The sequence below is a fragment of the Diadema setosum genome, chromosome 1, assembly GCF_964275005.1.
Source record: "Diadema setosum chromosome 1, eeDiaSeto1, whole genome shotgun sequence".
Classification (NCBI taxonomy): Eukaryota; Metazoa; Echinodermata; class Echinoidea; order Diadematoida; family Diadematidae; genus Diadema; species Diadema setosum.
In genome coordinates this window covers 49,737,037-49,759,597 of record NC_092685.1, presented here as the reverse complement: position 1 = coordinate 49,759,597, position 22,561 = coordinate 49,737,037, and the positions used below count along the sequence as shown (strand labels likewise).

Here is a 22,561-nt window from a genome sequence, read left to right as displayed (position 1 = left end):
TTTTTTTTTTTTCTTGATACCATCACACTCTGAGCTCGTGATGAGCAAAAAATCTCACAACAGAACAGCGTATTTCTCGATTTTTTTTTTTTTTTTGCGCTTTTTCGGCAACCCTGATTTTTGGACTTTATTCATGCATGCTTTTGAAAAGTTATACCGATTCTGCATTTTTGATGATGACATTTGGGATTTTGGATGGATTTTTGGAGGGGAATAAGGGACTTTTCTGTTGTGAACGACAGTGCCAGTATGTGAAATGATGTACGTATACATGTGTTGTGACAGTAGAATTTGCTGGCTTGTGAATTGTGATAAGTGTCTGAATTCTGGCAGGTGGCCAAAAACTGGTGTTGTGGTTTTACTCTAGGCCTAGGGATGTACTCAATCTGGATTAAATTTACATCTAGACATCACTGTACAACATCATCGTAGAGAGACTGATGTCTGGTGCTGCTTCTGTGCGATACATGCTTTTAAATGTTTACATTCATATTTATTATTAAAATTAGACTAACATTTTAACAGAGTAAAGAGCTAATGCGACGTTTGATGAAATTTCTAGACAAACATTTGTTTTTAGTGTCTATCTATAATTCATTTTCGTTAGATTCTATAATAAGGTCTTGCTAATTAAAGTCTCAGGCAAGAAACTGTGCACGTATGTAACGTTAGCTGTAAATATGGATGAGTTCTACAATGGAGGTTGAGCGTAAAGCAAAGTGAATTTGAGTGTTTGAGGTAGATCTAGATCTACCACCATAGCTGTACCAGCCAGGTGAATAAAACCAAAACACTGTTTCACATTGGTCATGCTGCTTGCTGGTGGTGGGTGTATGTATGATGGAGTCTTCTCACATTACCTGATCAACAAGAACAGAACTCCAGAACAGAAGTAGCCACAGACACAAAACAGACGTCAGTCAGACACGAGCAGACGAGTGTTACTGTTGACCTGGAACATCGGTTGTGCCGTGTCGTGTCAAACAGTCAGTTAGGCACTAGGTGAACTTTTAAGCTGAACACCCCTGTCCCAGGTCAGCTCTTACAGCAACAGCTGGTTCTTCAAAGCCTCATCCTTCAGCAGCAGTGCCGTCTCTCGGAACAACTGTGTGCACCTTATTTGTACCCATAGAAAACCTAAACAGACAAAATATCACACCCCCACGCGCAGCGTCTCGTGTTTATTGTCTGTCAAACAGATCGCCAACTACCACACCTGCTTGAACATCATTTGCGATCAGCTACTACTACTCACTAGCTGCTCACAATTATGTCAAAAAAGAACAGCATGTCATTGTCATCTAAATGATCAGATAAAATTTCAAAAAACTGTATTTATTTTTTGATAAATTCAAAGCCAAATATATTTGTTCTTTGCAATTTAAAAATGTAATTTATGGTAGCGTTTGGAAGGTTCGTTCAAATCAGCCATGGTCATCGCTCCATTCGCCGTACTCTGCCGTACTCTTTGGTTCGAACGTATCCAGGTATTTATCACATTTTTTAAAGGTGAGATTATTCTCTACTTTGTAGTTATGTGTAAAGTTTACGATTTTGATTTGTTTAAAAAGGCCAAGTTGTTATTCTTGTGAACTGCGGAAGTCTTTTTCCTATTTGCAACATTCCTACTGTCAAAAAACTAGACACTAATTGTAGCATATGGGACCGGAATATCGATCGAAGCTTTCGCCTAGAGTAGCCCTCTGGAGTTTCAGACCGGGTCCATACAAATACCTGTATAGTAGTACGTACACGAACTGTGCGGGGGTTTCTCCTGATTCAGAAAACGAATTTAGCATTTACTTGTTGTAAGTTTTCTTCAGCCAGCTTTCGTGGCTTTATTTGCTTAAATTGTGCCAGCTGTAACGTTAGATGCAGCTTTAGCTGAATTTGGTAATTCTTTGGCTTTTGCTACCATCTGCAGCTTGCTGCAGCAACTGAGCAATGAATGGTGAAACATAAATTTATGAGAAATTGATTTAAACTCCTAATGTGCACCTCGACCTGCTGGTACTTGTTACTATGGATACTGTGTCATGTTTATTTACACTGAAGTCAAAACTAAATTGAAGCCAACATTAATTTATCTTTTAAAAAGGGGGAGATTCTGTTGCATCTAAAGGGGATGTTCTCCGAGATTAAATAATTTTTCACTGCATGAATAATCCTGAGTTCTCTTATTTATTTAACATTACAGATGAATTTTAGTCAAGTAGAAATCTAATGAATGTTTGTTTGTTTGTTTTGTTCTGTTTTGTTTTTGTATGATCTTGGAAAACTTATGTAAAATGTGCCGGTATGCATTGATGATGTAGCTATCTATGATGAGTAAGCAATAAGCGCTGCCCTATGTACTGATAAGATGATAAGATGGGGCTATGACTATAAGCAGACTGCTTCATGGATCAATTAGTTACATGAAGAAAAAAAAAACTGAATATATAGGCACCTACTTATGAACACTGTTCATCAATGAGTAGGCAGTGAAAACTAGTTGTCATAAAATGGCATTTTATCGAGAGTAGCAGCATGTTGGATCATGCAAAAATCAGAAAATTATGTTGTGCATGCTAGAAACTGTGGTATTTGGTGTGGATCTTTAATTTAAAAAAAAAAAATGGCTGTAATTATATCTACATGCAGCCCTTGGGAAAAATAATGATGATAATGTGATATGTTTTGCCCAAGTTCACCTTACAGAAATACCAAGTGATATAAAATGGAAGAAAAATTTTGTATTTGTATCACATTGCACAACACATTTAAAATGTCCCATTATATATTTCTCCATTCACAGCATTTGTGAACTACAGAAGTTGTCTTATAGAGCAACATTGTGCCAGCTACTCCTCATGACCCCAATATAGCAAACAACAAATTTGCTAGTAGCTGACATAGTAATTTTACTGGTGCAGGGGACAAAATGTTTTTGACATACAGGACATATCGAGATAATGCAAACAGCAAGAAATACCTTTGTGAAATTAATGTGTTTTGGTCAACTGTCAGAATAATCCTCACATAGGCAAGTCCATTGACGTTTTTGTTTGTGCATGATTGGAAATGAAAATTGATTAACAGTTTAACTCAAATGTATCTGCGAATCTATGTGATATCTTGTAGTTCATGTGAATGCTGCAATCACTGAACTACAGGATAAGCCATATAGCAGATATAACTTGGACAATCAATTATAGATCATTTTACTTTTGAAGTGGCATTCAATTTTGATGTTGACAGCTAATGGAATAGGTCTACATCTATGTTAGATTGAACAATGCCTTATTGTACATGTATGTGCTGCATGTACTTTACTGTACAGTCCCAGGGGCATCAATCCATTTTCAAAATGGGGGGGGGGGGGGCAAAACTTTGAGTTGGAAGATCTGTGTGAGGGAGCATAGCCACCAAGTGGGGGAGGGTATGGGGGGGGGATCCCCCCTCCTACATGAGGGCGATTTTGCATTTTCAGACCTGAAATTCAGCGATCTGGTGCACACTTTTGGTGAAATTTTTGGATTTTTTTTTTGATAAAAAAATTAAGCAAAATAAACATTCACTGATCAATGTGAATGACTGAATCGCTGTACATGTATCTCAGCTCTTGTTTTGCTTGTGTGACATCACTGTATACTAAGTGCCTATATGGAAGTTCATGGGGAGGGGGGAAGATGTGGGAGGGGGCAGCCCCTTCCCACAAGGCGAAGCTTTTGCAATTTTAGAATTAAGATAGAACTATCTGATGCACACTTTTGTGAAATATTCGGAAAATCATCAATCCCCAAAGTGTGCCAAGTCTAAATCTATGGATAGGACCCAAGCGGGGGAAGGTTAAATTAAAAGAGGATGAGGGAACTATTGATTACATTTGAATTGGAAGTGACAGATCTGATGCACACTTTTTGATGAAATATTCTAGAATTTGTCAATCTCCAAAGTGTACCAAGTGTATGGAAGGGGACGTAACAAGGGAGAGTGTGGGAGGGGGTATCTCCTTCCACATGAGAAAGACTTTGCATTTTCAGAATTGAAATTCAGTGATCTGGTCCACATTATGGGTGAAATATTTGTAGAGTTTACAATCAAATCAAGCCAAAAATCTTTCATCATTTCAGGGATTATTGGGGGGACAAAATGATATGTTTGCCCCCCCCCCCCCCTTACCCTCCAGGATTGACACCCCTGCATACAAGGGAGCTTTTACAGGTTTAAAATTCAAATCCAGATATCTCATAATTAACACAATTTGGATGGAATTTGGGAAATTGCAAATCCCAAAAGTGTGCAAAATCTATGGAGGGAAACCAATTGAAAAAAGCTATCCCTCCTACCTGATGGAACTTTTGCATTTTTTTTTTTTTTTAATAATCTGAGTGACAGATCTGGTGCATACTTTTGATGAAAAAAAAAAAAATCAGCAATAAGGCAGTGGTAGATCCAGAGGGGGGCGCAAGGGGCACACGCCCCCTTTATTTCTTGTTAAAAACAAAACAAGTAAAAAGAAATGAATGAAATGAAACCCGGAAGTGGTACCAGAAATATTAGTTGCGTCCCCCCCCCCCCCCTTTACGGAATTCCTGGATCCACCCTGATCTGGTGCACACTTGGGGTTAAGTATTTGGACAGTTTCTAAAAACAGAAACAAGAAAATATTCCACATCCCAGGGAAATATTGGGGGTAGGGTAAAATAAATGATATGTTTGCCCCCCCCCCCCCAATCGATGCCCCTGTGTAGTTCCATCCAGAGTTTATGATTTTGAACATACTAGTCCACAGCAGGAATCAGTTTCCGTAATATTTGCTCATATTTGTAAGCACTATATAGTATACTCTAGATGAGTTACATGCCAAGTTGGACAGCTTTCATCATGAATATTTCAAACATGATGATTGTCTTTCAATAAAAGACTATTCAAAATTTGCATGAGTGATTTATTTTGAATCTATAAGTGATATGTCTTCATTATTTATGTTTACATTGAAATTGAGAGAGCACAGTTAAGTAAACATGCATGAAATAGCCTCCTTCACCAAGAACTTAAACTGCATTAAGCAGCCAGTAGATGTGGGTTAAATTATTTTCACTGTGTTTTTCTGTCCTTATTCCAGGTCTCACAACAGAGGTTTGTGGTGGCACCAAACATGCAGCAGGTGTGTAGCAGCTGGTTGCTAAGCGGCCCAAGTTCATCAGTGCTCAGAAGGACTCATATTGCACAAACTATAGCCAGGATATCAGGGACTTATGTGCTAGATGCATTCAGACATACATTAGTTTCACAAAAGAGCACCCTGCATGTACCTGCAGTGGCAAAAGAACGCTTAGCACGTGGCATTCCAACAGAACCGGAGCCTTACCATAACAGATGGACGGAAAGACTGAAGCCACATGCTCGTTGGAGCAAAGTTGGTTGCCATGGGAACAGAACAGGATGCAGGTGCTTCTCTTCCTCCCAGGGACGATGTCGTCCGGGCAGAGGGGAGACGGTGATGAATGTGTTTGACAGGAAGGCCAAACGGAAGCAGCGCGACCGGGCAGCGATGGCAGAGGATGTGGAAGTTTATGATTACCTGAAGGATGAAGTGAGTTCAGTGCATTTGTGATGTCAAGTGATTAATCATTCAGACCATCACTTTTGTTTGCCCATTCATCACCATTTTGATGATGACATTCACTGCTGGTCAGGCCATTTTATGAAATCATAAACATATGGCCCCAAAATAAATCAAAATCTCGTTGATGATCAGATCTTCTTCCTCTTTCATCATTTGAGATTATTATTTTTTTTTTTGTGGTACTATTAATCAATTTGAATTTGACAGATTCTACTACCAAGCTGCTTTGTTAAAATATTTGCATCCATCTATCACCATCACTGATAAGTTGAGAAAGACTCCACAAATGCAAAGTGTTAAAATGATGAACATTAATTTACTCTTTACATTGTGTAACTAAGAGGAAAATCATTCTGTGACACCAGTAAAAATCAATAGAGCCCTCTCTAGTTGTGTGTATTGAAGGCAGAAAATACATTTAATTACATTGTATAACATGCATTAACTTTGATATGTTTACATGGTAATCTATATAACACTTTATATGGTATGTGCAAACCCCAAATTCATTAGCAAAATTGTATGATTCACAGTTTAGATTTTGTGTGATTGCGAGAATGTGAGTTTATGATCTTGTAATCAATTCAATTCAATCATAGTTAATTTCCAATCAACGAAAATCAAAAACATAGTACAATGTATACATGTCATTAAATGATATTGTTCAAACGCTTGCAAAAGATTCATGTAATATACGAGACAAATTATAGAACAACATATGTACAATAATAAAGAGGAACACTGTACAAATACTACGTGGGCGAGCGGAAAATAAATTCGATCATGGAAAATAGTGATCCACTAAAAAGCAAAGCTTGTCGGACGTGGATCGCTAGAAATCTTGAAATCAAGCAAAATCTTTATTGTTTTCTTATATCTTAAATTTGAAAACACTGACATAAATTCAGCATTATTGTCCATGGATTACATGCAAGTGTAGGCCTACAGAGTGTATGAGTTAACTGTGCACACATCTTCACTTAATTTCCATGTTTGCATGAATTTAAAGGGAAGATAAACCCCAAGAACAATGTGGATTGAGTGAAAGCAGCAACATTAGTAGAACACATAAGTGAAAGTTTGAAGAAAATCGGACAATCGATGCAAAAGTTATGAATTTTTAAAGTTTTGATGTTGGAACCGCTGGATGAGGAGACTACTGGAGGTTATGACGTATGAGTGGACAACAATACCAAGAAAATATAAAGAAAATACTACAAAAATCAATTTTTCATGAAAATTACAAATTCCATCAACTTGATATTGACATATGTTAAGGGTAGCAATTATTCCCCCTGCTTTCTGAAAGCGTTTGGTCCACTGCTCTTTCATAATTCTAGAAAAGTGAATTTTTGTTGAATTTCCTTTATATTTTCTTTGAATTGTTGTCCACTCATACGTCATATCCTCTAGTAGTCTCCCCATCCAGCGGTTCCAACACCAAAACTTTAAAAATTCATAACTTTTGCATCGATTGTCCGATTTTCCTCAAACTTTCATTGATGTGTTCTACTAATGTTGCTGCTTTCACTCAATCCACATTGTTCTTGGGGTTTATCTTCCCTTTAAAAGGAAGATGGAAGTCATATCCTTTGAATTTGTTCTAGGGCTGTAATACCATAACAAGATAGATTTTTATATCTGTGAAATTTTTAGATTTGTAATTACCATTTCATTTTTGTTCAGCATTCACTGCTTTGTGAGCAGGCCCCATTCTGTTCTTTGTTGTTGTTGTTGTTTTTTTTTAATGACATTAACATCTCAGTCTTGACTATTTTTTGTTGTTGTTGTCATTTTGCCTCTGAAGAAGATTCTGCTTTGATTGAATGATAGCTCAGGCCCCTTTTGAGTCCACTTTTTTTTTTCATGAGGAAACTAGATAAATGTCAGTGAAAAAAAAGAAGTGTATGAGAGAAAGTGCAACTTACAAAGCCTTTAACCAGGATTTTTATGAAAGTGGGTCTAGATGGGAGAGTGGAGAGAATTGGTAAGGTGACCTTAGCATAGCAGGAAGGGGTTACGGTTGAAACTCATTGCCTTAGCATTGACTATTGCGCAGTACAATGTCGCATCTTTCATTTGCATCACACTTCGTATCATTGAAGGTTTTCATATTTTGACATCTTTAGAGTATGGATCAAGCAGACTTATATAAGATTTCTATGTTGACCTACAAGACAATTTATGTGATTGCATCTCCCAATACAATGCATACCACAAACAGAGTAATTAGCTTAGGTTTTGTGTCACTTATATTTCTTGAAGGTGCAAATTTGTGAATGCCAAGAAAAATAGTAATCGGGACCACATAATACATTTTGGATCATAAATAAAAATGTTCACAAGAATGACATCCATATGAAGGAATACATCTGACTGAAGTGAGGTCAACCTTAACCTAAAGAGTATGAGAAGTTCAAAATTACAATACAACAGAAATTGCAGAATTTGCAGTTGAAGTAAGACACAAACACCATGTAAATCACAATTCTTGATTCTGAAATACTGTTGACAGCACTGAGTAGAAATCAAATGAAAATCACTATGCATAGTGCCAATATGCAGAGTTTGCTTCGTCAGGCAGTGTGTGTGTGTTTATTTGATGTAGTGCATAGATATTTATGATTAAGTTCACCTTAATACACTTATACGTGGATTGAATGAATGCAGCAATATCAGCAGAACACACCAGTGAAAGTTTGAGGAAAATCGGACAATCTGTTCAAAAGTTATGAATTTTTACATTTTCTGTGCAGTCACCCTGGATGAGAAGACAACAACAGTTGATGATATCACACATGTGTAGAACAATATAAGGAAAATATAAAGAGAATTCTTGAAGTCAAGTACTCTCTTATTATGCAAAAAGTAAAATATATAACAATGTATGTTAAAGGCATTATTTACCATTTGCAGATGAAACAAAAAACCAGCATTAGTGCTTCAAAATAGTTCTAAAATGTGAGTTAGGGATAGAAACAACCACTGGGAAATTTTGAATCTGTACAATCAATGTTAAGTATTGTTAAATACACAAAATGTGAACAATAGTTATAATAAGAATGCTTCCAGACTAAACCATCTACAGTTATGGTTTATTGAGAAAAATGCTGGTATCTCCTTATATTTTAGGCTTTATTGTGAAAAATTTATTTGATACGATGTTTTGTGATACAGCAGACCTACACATATGCATCAAATGTGATATCTTGAACATTTTTTACATCACTGCTCCCAAAGGTAAACTCGACCTTTAATTTCTCTTTATATTTTCTATATCATGGTGTGACATCACAAACTGTAGCAGTCTTGTCACCCAACAATGGTGGCAATAAAACTTCAAAAATATATAACTTTTGAATGAATTGTCTGATTTTTCTAAAACTTTTGAAAGTTTTAGAAAAATCAGACAATTCGTATGAAATTTTGTTCTACTTGTAGTGCTGCATTCACTCAATCCATATGTATATTAAAGTGAACTTGTCCCTTAACCTGTTGGCGACAAGTCCCGAGTATACTCGGGCTGGTGTTCTTTGGGAAATTCGTGTTATAGCAAAATCAAACCATCCTCAACGGGTTAACTTGCACCAATGTAGAGAATACTTGAGGATGCTGACCTCAAGTCCCAATTTACCAAATGAGACCTGCACAGCGTCTGAGCGGGGATTGAGGAAACTCAATACCAAATATCTTCTCAGAGAGAACTGGTCAGCTACTTCAGATGATGGCTGACTCGGGCCAATGCATCCAAACCGCTCTTATTAGCTGTGCGTCCATTTTAAACACCCTCTCAATGCACCTGCGTGTCTATACAATGAGTGTCTCTTCATTTCCTTCTAAAATTCTTGGTTTCAGCTTTAACCAAATGCTGTAAAACAAGGAATGTTTGTGTGTATTTTGATTTCACGAATTTCGTGAGAGCCAGGATTCACGATGCATGTGAAAGTTCTTGTCTACACTTCACGCATTGAATGTTAGAGGCAACTCACAAAAATTTCATGCTATGAAAAAGGCCATTGGCTCCAATTTGCAAAAATATCGTGTTTTACAGTATCATTCTAGGCATCAAATTCTTTCTGTAATGATTCCCATCATGGCGGTACAAACGTACCTCCATGTTCCCATGTAGGTTTTAGTGTGTATGTGCACAATGCTTTTGTTTTCAACCGGGTTAATAGAAAAAGATTGCGTGGCTGCCTTTTTGTAATTTATTTAAGGTAAGGTCATAGTTCACTGATGCAGGTGTAGGCTCAAAGGAAAATCAGATAGTCTGTTCAAAAGTTATTATACAAATGATGCACAGGATAGAGTGCGTTAGTGGAGGCGTAACGGACTCGAGGGTATTTACAATTGTGAAACATGCACGAGGCGAAGCCGAGTGCATGTTGCACTACATTGTAAATACCCGAGAGTGAGCTGCATCTCCACTAACGCCACAAAATAATCCTGTGCATCATTTGTTTTATAAAATGGGTCGAAAACTAACATCATTTTTCACGTAGTTCCTACCTTTGTGGGTCGATACCAGTCAGCTACATGTAGCACTCGCTTGAGAGAGTCAAGCACATCGCACTCGGAAATCCCGCACATATAAGTACACCACATAATGTTATGCACACAAGAAAGGCCGGCTGGCGGCAGCCCGAACTAGAAGTTGTTTACAGGATTGACAGCGCGTATAGTAGCGCGCGACACACTTGTAACAACTGATTGAGTGCGCACTGGTACTGCAGTGCAATGGTACTAAAGTAAACAACGCCCACGTGACTCATTTCAGCGCTTCCTATTGGCTACATTCTTGAACCCATTTTATAAAAATTTTTAAAGTTTGGAAGCCACCGTCAGTGGATGAGAAGACAACAGTTTGTGATGTCATTGCAAGACAAGAATATATAGAAACTACGAAGAGAATACAACATATTTTCTCTTTTCTAGCACTAATAAAAAAAACACTTTACTTTGAACCTCTTTTAGAAAAGTGGGAATTATATTACCATCAATTATGACAGTATCAAGAGGAGGGAATGTGCACTTTGCACTTAGAAAGATAAACTTTTTCATGTGAAATTCTCTTTTATATCTTCTCTATATCATTGTCCTGCATGCAGGAACTGTCGCAAAAGGTTTTCTCATCCAGCGATGCTGGCACAAAAATTTCAAAGACTCATGACTTTTGAATGGATTGTCCTATTTTCTTTAAACTTCAGAGATGTGTTCTACTGATACTGCTGCCTCACTTAATCAACATTTAGTATAATTTGAATTTCATTCTCCTGTAAAACTGAGCTCAGAAACACTCTGTCTCTCTCTTTCACAGATTGCATATCGACTAGTAGACAGAGTTAGAGATGTTACAAGGTAAGGATTACAATTTTGAATTCAGGTCTTTTGGAAATGTTTCTATCTTTAGAATTGATACATTATAATAAAAAAAATATGGTAGTGATAATTATTGTTATTATTTTTGTTGTTGTTTTTGTTGTTGTTGATGTTGAAATCATTGTTATTAGTGTGATGATAGTAGTAATATTATCATTCACATGGATGATACCCTATGACACATCATGAATCCATAAAATGCAGTTGAGTGATCAATTATCTTTAGAATTGTGATGCATTATAATTTTAGCCTTCATGCTACTACTTTGCATGTTTGTTTCAATAAGCCATTATCAAATCAAATCAAATCAAATCAAATCAAATCAAATTCAATGTTTTCTTGTGTTGCGATGTCAATTCAATATCTTTGTATGAAGTTCTATTAAGGGTTTGATCGAGGTTTTGCTAAGTTGCTGAATAGAGGCATGAGTTTGTGTCAGCTTAAAGTCATCTGAATAAGAAACCGATGATACAGTGTCATCGCAATGATGAAGAATACCCTGATTATGACAATAGTTACTGGAGTCGGCAACGAAATATGGATATAATATGTTTGCATATGTGATAAAACAAACATCATTCATGTGTGAACCTCCAGTAAATAGATCATTAATTTGAAATGTTAACTGGATGCGCTAAGAAAGTACAAACCTACTTTGAGACCATAGGTTCACTAACGCCTGCTAGACTGTGCACTCAGCCTTTGAAAAAATTTGGATCATCTGCTTGATCACTGCCAAAAATATCATCTATTTGTTTTACTGATAACATTTTGAGGGAAATTGCTAACTGACAAACAGCAAACAAATAACATGTAATTGTCCTGTAAAAGAGATGTAAAGCCATCTGTCTTGTGGTTTTGCTTTAATATTATACTTACATATTTGTTGCTTCTGTGACTACTGTGTAAAAGAAATGATTTCCATTCTCTTTGCTCAATTTTTTTTTTCTATAAGTAATGATAATATTATATGTACAAGGAAAAAAAATCTGGTGGTGGGGATTATTGTCATTGTTGGTGAAATCTAGTGTGATGATAGTGGTAATAATATAATTCACATGGATGATACCTTATGACACATCCTGGGTCCGTAAAATGCAGGTGAGTGATCAATGTCTCTGTTCAGTGGTATCTGTGGTTGAATCTGTTGTGTGATTTGCTTCCATTTTCTGGTAAAAGTAGACCCAAGGTTGATCTGATTTAATGTAAATGATTCTAAAGCCATTTAATATCACATTTTACAGATTTTCTTCATGTTTTTTGTAGCATTCAAAATATTGCCATGAGATGGTGGTATTTAAGATGTGCATAAACAAACAAGTTTCAAATGTCACCTGAAATTAATCAGACCCATTTTGATGTTGTAAATCAGTCAGCCTCTATTTCTACATTGTCAGCGATTGATGTTGTTCAATTGTTCCAGGAAATTCCAAGTTGCTGTGGACCTTGGTTGTGGAAGGGGACTTCTGGCAAACTACCTCACAGATGTAAGTAATCAACCTGTTTTTTCAAAGTGCATTTCCCTGTGTGGATATCATAATGAAATTAGTCACCTTGAATTGCATTTATTGACATAAATGTTGGTGTGAAGAACAATATTGAAAAAAAAAACAACACTTTGCTTTCATTTTCATGTGCTGTAATTCTCTTTTGTGTGTGTGTGTGCATATAGTTATTATTATTTTTTTTTATTTACCTCAGATATACTGTATGGTACAATTATGAGAGTTTGCTGAACATAACATGAGATATAAATATTCTGAATGAACTCCTTTTGTCATTTCATTAAAAGAGTAGGCAAACTTGTTTTAGTTAAAGTTGTGAGTTACATGTTTTCCACCTCTCCCTCTCTTTGACAAGAATGAGTTTTCCTTGAGTTATGCTGAGTTCTTTAAAGGACAGTTGTTTTGATGATCAGTTACATGATTTTTGTTATGTATGTCCATTATATGCACCTCAGGTATGGATAAGCATTAGCCTTTGCATAACCCAGAAAAACAAAGTTTTGTGTTCTTGAGAGAAAAAATTCTATATCCGTGTTTGCTGATATCTTTATATCCTTCAGGATGAAGTGGGCACTCTGTACCAATGTGAAATGTCTGAGAAAATGTTGGTAAGTACCCAGACCTTGGGGCATAGGATAATTACCAAACGAAGGAAGGCTTTTATATAATTAGTGTCGTGTCTTGAACTTGCATCTGTGTCTTAATCAGGGTGTCATTTCTCTTTGTGCAAATAGAAACACGAAATGGAGAAGAGATAAGGGGGGCACGGAGGGATGATTTCATTAGAGAAAATCAGCCACTTTGACTTTGTTTCCTAGTCTCCTTTTTTTTCCCCCCAATTTTTTTTTTTTTTTTTTTCAGACTGTATGTGAGTACTTTTTTAAAACGTCAGGCTTGATTATTCATCCTCTCTAGTCCGTGATGCAGCAGGCAAGTGATGAGCCTCTGTGTATTTTGGGTCCTGTTAAATTGAAAAAAGCAAAAGAAGAGGTCGGAAAATGTACATTAATCTCCAATGTTATCAAACCTGTCACATACTTGTTATCATGGGAAAGCAAACAATATTTAGACATAGACATCATTTTATCACTTAGACTTTTTTTCTGACAAATATAGCTCAATAAGGTCAGATGGAGGTATGCATGTTTTTCATTTCTTTGCAAATGGAGCACTTTAAAAGTTTTAAGTATTTGGGAAGAAAGAAGGAAAGCATAATGTGAGGAAATGTGTTTTCAGTTCTGTATAGTTTTTGTGCACCTGAATTTCATTTTCTTGCTTGCCAGCAAGAAAAAAAAAATACATAAAAGGTAGTATAAACTGTTGTTCAGTAGATATTAGTAACCTTATGGATATGTTTGCAAGGGGGAAGATATTTCCTGTTCATTTTGTGTGTGTTTTCTTGACGGTCTGTCTACTCTGCTATCAGTACTGGAGTCAATGTATTTTAATTCTAAAAAAGTACTTAAAAAACCTAAATGTGTATACCCAGAATTTTTTGTGTGAGATGCAGTGAGTAACAGATATGAGAGTGTGTCATCAAAATCTTTGCTCATTTTTGGTGTTTTTTTTTACTGTGAGTGAAATAATCTTTGCAGCACAATGGGCTAAAATTAGCCATTGCAGCAATTATCTTAATAATGTATGATAAATGAATGATCTACTCAACCTCGAAAGATGTTTTCTAGATAGATGTAGAGATAGATCACACACATACCTGTGACAAAGCAGTTTGCAATTACCTCTGTCAATGAAAGAGTTCATGTTTTCATTGGCATTGTTTTTTTGTTTGTTTATCTATGTGCAAAATAACTCAAAAAGTTGTTAACAAATTTGAGTGAAGCTTGCAGGAAAAGTTCATAATGACACATAGAACAGATGATTAAATTTTGGTCACAGTGATTTTTTTTTTTTCATAGATTTTCAAAGGATTTCTTATCTTGTGGCATGTAGGGTCTATAAACTTGGGAGTTCAAGCTGCATGTACTGGAGGTTTACATACGTGCACTAATGTACATACTCTGCACGGGGAGGCGCTGCGCAGCTGGAAGCTGATGACGTAAATAAGTGACTTCTATATTGGGGAAACTGGGCGATTTTTCAGCATGCGTGTATGAGTGGAAATCACAGATTTCTATGGAAGAATAAGATGAGTGGTGGAAATGAGCAGCTGACTTGGCAGAGGTCTGCGCTGTGAGAGTACTTTTCAAGTTGTAATTTTGATGTTAGCTAGAGGTATAGAGTGGAGGAACCCGATATATTTTTTTTTTCACTGCCTTGTAAAAAGCATGCTTTGATTTTATGCTGAATAAGTGGCAAATGCAAATTGGTTGATGGCCCATTATTGACCAGTCAAATTTAGCCACTGACCATCAGAAATCATCTAACTTATGGCAGGCAGTATGATACAGATTGATCCTTTATGTGCTAAGGTACTTAGCTATAACTTGCTTGGCTTTTTTTAATCAGCTTTCACTTATTACTCTGTCCAAACTTGGCCTATCTATTGCAAGTTGACAAGCTCTTTCAGGAGTAGCAGTTTGCCTCAGTCTAACAGGAAAGCTATGATGACACATTATACAGGGTGGCCCAAAAAGAACGGAACGCCCAAGATTTCTAATTTCAGCAATATTGTTGCAAATATGTCATTATTTTGCATACTGTTGGAAAGGCCATTCTTTTCCCAAAAGAATAACACCAAATTCTTTAATTTTGGTTCATGCATCATGGTTTTAGGACCCTTTCTGTCAACCCTTGCAATTTTCAAAATGTGATCATTTTGCACTCTCAGAGACACCGAAATCAGCGAGAATTCGGCTTGTCATAGAAGCAGTAACGTTCACAATGTGTGGAATGTGGCTGTCATTTTCCGTTACCATTGTGAATGAGACGACCTGACGACAATAACACTGTCCGCCCCACATTCCGCACATTGCGAACGCTACTGGTTCTACGGTAAGCCGAATTCCCACTGGTTTCTGTATCTCTGAGAGTGCAAAATGATCTCATTTTGAAAATTGCAAGGGGTGACAAAAAGGGTCCTAAAACCATGATGCATGAACCAAAATTAAACAATTTGGTGTTGTTCTTTTGGAAAAAGAATGGCCTTTCTAATAGTATGCAACATGATGACATATTTGCAACGATGTTGCTGAAATTAAAGATCTTAGGCGTTCCGTTCTTTTTGGGCCACCCTGTGTTACGGTGATTAGTTAACTCTTTTTGTGCCACGTTCATACGCCCGACTCAGTCGACGGCATGCCAGGTTTGCATATTTTGCTCAAATGCACAAACTCACGCAAACCAATTGATAAATCACCAAATGCCACAGTACAATGAAAGGTAATATCACAATTCTATTCCTGTCACATGTAGCTTGCAATATAATTTGTAGTGATTGACTATAAAGGGATGTTACCTGCTGGAGTTGCAAGTACATTCTAAGTTTATATCACTGTTTTGTGTGCAAACTCATTCCTCTATGATAATGTAGCTACTGGTCATATGAAAGACAAAAAGTCACATAGATTTGTCATAAAACTTACACCAAAGCAAAGCTTGGCATTTTCTCTACAACATTGCTCATTACATGTCCAGCATAACAAAAAACAGTAAAAAGTTACATAGATATGAAAAAAGAAATGTTTTCCCAAAGCATGACTACGTTGCTGCCTCAAAATAATGTGGCACATGGGGGTTTACACTGTAGCACATTTAAGAGTTAATCTGTACTTACGGGCAAATAGTTTCTAGACATCTGTACTAATTGGTGAAGAAAGCACTCCATTAAACATGCAAATCAGCGAAGAAAGCACAGTGAGGGATGGAAGGATGAATAAACTTGACCCTAATATCACATCATAAATGGGTCACAGTAGTATGTCGAGCCTAGACCTCACACTTTAAAACCGGCTCCTTTGCACTCAGGATCATTTTTTTTTTCTCTCCCACATAACAAGTGAAATAAGGGAATCTATTTGTGGGCAAGTCTTCACATTTCCATTAAAATTCAAATATTTTCAATTTTAGGGGCTGTGAGAATTTTGACACTGGTGCTGTACGAAGACACATTAGTCCAGTAATTGGTTCTTTGCCCCAGAGGAAATGCAGAGACGGGGACGCCCCAACCCCATTCTCTCCTTTTTCTGTCAGGGGTTTTAAAAAACGGGCTGGGGGTTGCATCCATTATCGCAGAGAGTCACCGAGGGGTGATCGACTGGAAATTGAAATTCGTCTTTTGATTGGATTGGAATACAGAGTGTGTGTTAGAGGATTTGGATCAGGAGACAGGCTGACTTAAGTTGGAGGAGAAGGAGGAGGAGGAGGAGGAGGAAGAGGAGGAGGGGGAGGGGAGGAGGAGGAGGAGGATGAGGAGGAGGGAGATGGGAGGAGGAAGAAGAGGGGAAGGTGGAGGGAAATGGATTTAGAGGAATTGGGCCACAGTGAGAGCATGGATATTCATGAAGTCTGCATTTGTGTTGTAATTCCTACGAAGAAAATTTAGTGACTAGAACTTTAAAGATGTTTGGCTTTATGGAGAAAATACTTGAAACTGGAAAGATGTTTTACCGTAAGGGAAAAATACCCAAGTTAAAAAACAGAAAGTTTAGACTTATGTCCTTTGTGCCTCTCTGTTTAACCTCTTGAGTCTGCCAACTAAGCTGTTGAGAGAATTTGCAAATTTCCCCCCCCAAAAAAAAAATATCCAATCTTTACAAACAACACATGTGACCCGCTACAACAAAAGGATCCAAAAGTCGGGGGAGGACTATTTTCTGAAAATGGTATGACATTATTCCCGTACTCTTATACTTTAATTTCATATATAGCATAACTCATAAAAGTACTCGATTGCGGAAATATCAATGATTTTATTAGCACATGTCAAGTGGTTGTGGAAATCAGAGTTTCGAGAAAAACGCCTTCAAAGTTTTCTTTCCGACGCTATCATGATCAAGGGGAGGCGAGACAGTTTTCACCGTTTGGCAATAGAAGGTGTGCTCCTAGCGACCTCCGCGATGTTCATTCAAGCTTAGCGCCAGCGGTCTACGCACAACCAATCAGTAATCAGGATGCCACGCACTGACCAATAAGATCACTCCTTCGTTGCTAGGGGCAGAGTCTAGCTGTGGCGCTAAATCCAAATCTTCGGACACGTTTCTGTTACGTTGAAAGTCAGAAAATCATGGCCCAGAAAAATGCTGATTTCTTGCCTTTCCTTTGATCATTAAGCTTCGAAATTTCGGCAGATGATAGACAAAACATTAGACTACAAAATTATGCAAAAAACAGAAATCCGATTGTTTTGACCAATTTTGATGATGTGACTTCAAACTCGATTTTCTCAGCTCAGCCGTCAGCAACTTTATGATCCTTTTGTTGAATCGGGTCACATATTTTAAAGCAATCAGCATGTGGCAATAAAATGACGCAGATGTTGTGTGAATTATCATTTAAAGGCATAATTTACCATTTGCATATGAAACAAAAACCCAGCATTAGTGCTTTAAAATAGTTCTACAATGTGAAAAAGGGATAGAAACAAACACTGTAAAAATTTGAATTGGTAAAATCGATGTTAAATATTGTTAAATATACAAAATGTGAACAATAGTTATAATAAAAATGTTTCCAGACTAAACCGTCTACAGTTACATTTTATTTAGAAAAATACAGATATCTCCTTATATTTTAGGCTTTAGCACGAAAATTTTATATAAGAAAGTTTTGTGGTACAACAGACATACACATATGCATTAAATGCCATATCTTGAAAATTGTGCACACTGTTCAAAGTCTGTGGCACAGAAAAGGTTAATACATCAATATATTCACTAAATATTCAATCAAAAGGAGAGAAAAACAATGGTTAATATTTTTACTTTGTGTATCCTGACAATTCAACAGCATGTGAAGTGTCACATGATTTTTTTTTTTTAATGCCAAATATCCTCTGCCCAAATACGATTGTGACAACTAGCAGAGAAGTGTTACCATTACTTCAGATGGATTGCATGTTTTAGCAGACACACGTTAACTTTGTGATACATATACTTGTTCTGGCACTTTGACAGAAAGAAAAATTATGCTTCTGAATGGTAACCCATATTGATTATATAGCTGTCAGTAAGTCCTGTCCACCACCATCAATTGGGGAGAATTTACTCTGAAGGCAGACTTTGTTATTCCTGCCAAGCTGTCACTTTGGTAACAACAGTTACTTTATGATTTAGTTAATGTTGAAGGACTAAAAGTCAACTTAAATTCTGAATACATGCGTGTACCGAGCTCTTTCGACAGACTGACATTCAATCTATGAAGTCATTGTGGATCTTTGATGTCAACATCTCTCATAGTTCTACCTCTTGCAAAATGTGATATATCTTTTATAGATTGCATATTTTTCATCTCCTTGATTTTCTCATGAGACCAACAGATTTTCCTTTTGTGAATTCATGAAATATGAAACAGAATATGTAAAATAAAAGTCATTCAGACAGAACTGTCTTCTTTCTTCCAATTGAATCATGACTGTGTTACTTCACTGATAGCATAGATTTTAAATTGAAAACTAGGCAAAGCATTCACTTGATATTTGAAAGGCTTACAGTGACCACATTCTTTGCTACATCTGCCAATTGTCTCTGATTTTCTGACTTTGTTTTTGTCGTGTTTGTGGTAGATTGTTTCTGCAATGATGGCTAGGATTTTTCAGTACCCTGTAAGCAGTACCAGTCTTTCATTGATAAGGAATGATAACCTCATAGACGCCATTCTTTTTTTAGCATATTCTTTTTTTTTGCTGAAAAAAAAAAGCACCAGGAGGCACCATTGAGTGCAGTCATTCAGAAATCAGAAAAGGTCATCTCTCAGCTGTGCCTGCAGGTCAAAGGTCAGGGTGAGGGCCATCCATTCATTCTGTCATCTCATTGTATTCAGATAAATGCCAATTCCCTCTGTGTGTGTTTTTTTTTTTTCTCTTCTCCTCTGTGAAGGAACAAGCGCCCTCTCCAGACGGCGTGAAGACATACAAGGTGCAGTGTGATGAAGAATTTCTACCCTTTGAGGAGGAATCTGTAGATCTTATCATGAGCAATATGAGGTAAGGAGGATGAAACATGACATGTTTCAAGCTCATCCTGCATTTTTTCCCATCATATTTAGGCTCTGGCAAATCTAGCATTTCCTTTTTAAAGGGAATCTCTTCCCGTAAATTTAAATTTGAGAGGTGTGAGAGCATGTCCTAAGAACTCTCGAGAAAATTCTATCCCATCACAAAAAATGCCCAAAACTGAAATATTAATTTTAATAAATCTGCACGCACTAGTGCACGCTGCAATAGTAGCCAGATCTGAAAATAGAAGCCGCGCTTAGACCATCGGTGTGTGCACGTTTCCTTCGTTCGCCTCCGTCTGCACACAGCTATATGGAATACTGTCTATCGGTATCGCCTCATTGAGCCGTATGCATCCGCATTAGTAGATGCTACCGCGGCTGCTTGGTCAGTGACCCGACCCGGCGCGGCGTGGCAGCACCAACCTAGCTACGTACGTGGACATTTGCGTGCATGATGTGAAAACGCCTTTTGAGAGATGTTGACATCAAAAGTCCACAGTGACTTCATATATTATCATAAATGAATAAACCATGGAATGTGTTCAGGAAACAATAAATATGAGTCTGTCAAAAGAACTCAATAATTACTAAATCATAAAGTAACTGTTGTGACCAAAGTGACAGCTTGGCTTGAATAACAAAGTTTGGTAGCCCTCATCACCTCAAAATGCACCATATTTTCTACTTTTTGAGGTCTAGGTTCAGAGAATATAAGGAGAAAAAAAAGATCTCAGATTAATTTCAAGTGTATTTTATGTGGAAGTACATTCTTCAGAAATTTAGACACAAGACAGGAGAATGCATATGTCAAAATAAGATATTTGGAAATTTAGAATATTTGAAGGAAGAAAGACTACCTTTGTAATGCGTTTTTTTTTTTTTTTTTTGCCAATTACTTGTGTCTTTAGTTTGCATTTAAATTTAAGTTGTTATGAGAATGTCCTCAGGAAATATAAGAATCACAGAAAATCTATTTTAAAAAATGGTATAAAATTTCAGTTTGATTTTCTGCAGGTTTTCCCAAATTTACATTATAATCTTTCTACATTTCACTATGTTGCGCCGTATCATGAAATGGAAACTCTTTGTTTATGAATGCAGAAAATGGATATTGAATTTTACTTTCATATGTCCTAAGATTTGGTACCTTCTAAATATAAACATTCAGTGGTAAACAGTGCGATCTATGGATGAAATTCCATGTGTTTATTCAAATTGGTGACGGATGAAATGTGAATCAATCTCATTCCCATTCAAGTGAAAAATCCAGTAATTCCTCTCGGCTTCTTCCATCGTGTATAGCCAGACAGTGTATTTCTGGCCACATTATCACCGCTCCCGGCAAAATGTTTTCATACCCTACATGCGTGGATGTTGTTGTAATACAGGGAGTGAAGTGGTCAATGACTTTTAGGTAGTCTAATGACACATTTGTTCTTCAGACTCTTCTAGGTATCACTTTACAATCTTCAAAATAAAGAAAGACAGTGTTTATTTTTTTAATAATGAATTATTTATTATCAACATAATAGAACAACTCAATTGCATCTTCATTTACAACAAAAGAAAGTTTGCTGATCGTTTGCACTCTCGCTGCATTTAGATGTAATTGACTTTTTTTTTGTAATGACTTTTTTGCAGCCTGAACTGTGAGACTAGAGATTGTGGAAATGATGTTGCAATGAGACTCAGCCAGTGAGCATTCACTTTGACCCAATGAAGTGTGTGAGTCTATGAGGCACAGTATAAAAAAGAGTGTTTGCAATGAGGAGAAACTTGCCCATCCGATGCACCCTCCGCTACAAATAACTGCAGGTGGCTGAAGCCTTGGGACTGAAGGGGAAAAAGTCACTTCCTCTTCAGATATATTCCTCGGGGGAAGAAAAAAGAAAATCAATCCACCATCAAAGTCGTATTTCTTGATATTCCGCAGTAGCGTATAAAAGTGAGAAAGAAAGAAAAATTGTATAGGATGACTGTTAGATACTCTGCCTTCTTGAATTATCCCTGGTTTCTTTGTTTGGTATTTTTTCCATCAGTTCTGATTGAGGTACTATTAAACCTTTATCAGTTCTATTCCATTAACTGGTATTTCATTTTCATGTGATTAATTCTGGAGTGAAAGTTCCTACAACTTTATCAGCAGGTCATTCATTCAGCGTGCTTCTGGCAAAGTGGTACTTCAGAGGATGCGTGTATAATTTTATACCACTTGAAATTTTGCTTCTCACATCTCTATTGACAAGATTTCTCTTTTGCATGGCAATTTTGGAGAATGCACAAAAGATATGCACTATACTTGTTATCCCTACGCATTTAATTCTGTGTATGCGATACAGCAACAGCTTCAATTTTTTACTTCATTTCTGAGCACTTTTATGATCTTGTAATGTTAATTCTTCTACTTGTTTTCTCTGTTTATATTTGTCTTGTGTTTGCTGAAAGATGATTATACTCACCAACCTCCTCCAAGCATTATTTTCACAATGCATTAACTTGGATGCATGGTTCAGTTAAAATGCATGTTTTTAATGGAAATGATGAGATTGCTTGCAGTTTGTATGTGAGCAAAGTCAAAGTCCCAAGTGAGGATATATAGCATCACGCTTAAGTTTATTGTTTGCAATGAAAAGAGTTAACAGTTATAGTAACTTCCTTTGCATAAGGTTCACTTACAACTTCATTGTCTTGTGTTTTTTGGGGTTTTGTTTTGTTTTTTTTTTTTGGTCATACAGCATGTTGTGCCATATATTTTGATGTGCTAGCAGCTTGTACAAGGTCTCCACAGATATAAGTGATGTGTTCACTACAGGGGGTAACTTTGTCAAAACCAGACTAAATAGAGATATGAATGAATGAATGGATATGATAAATGAATGAATATCTGAATTGATACTTCCAAGGACTTACCAACCTTTATAAGCAAAGAAATTAATAAATGAATGAATT

The 22,561-nt window shown here is 36.7% G+C and overlaps 1 protein-coding gene across 1 annotated transcript in view; it reads left to right on the top strand.

The window, feature by feature from the left end:
* Positions 1–1,459: 1,459 nt before the first annotated feature.
* LOC140231738 (arginine-hydroxylase NDUFAF5, mitochondrial-like) overlaps positions 1,460–22,561 on the top strand; it is a 122,350-nt gene continuing 101,248 nt past the window's right edge. Inside the window, exons 1-6 of the mRNA XM_072311893.1 lie at positions 1,460–1,509; positions 5,111–5,581; positions 10,932–10,972; positions 12,418–12,481; positions 13,060–13,107; positions 19,492–19,598. Of these exons, the coding sequence (XP_072167994.1) occupies positions 5,144–5,581; positions 10,932–10,972; positions 12,418–12,481; positions 13,060–13,107; positions 19,492–19,598 (698 nt within the window). The 5' untranslated portion in view covers positions 1,460–1,509; positions 5,111–5,143. The remainder of the gene's footprint in view (positions 1,510–5,110; positions 5,582–10,931; positions 10,973–12,417; positions 12,482–13,059; positions 13,108–19,491; positions 19,599–22,561) is intronic.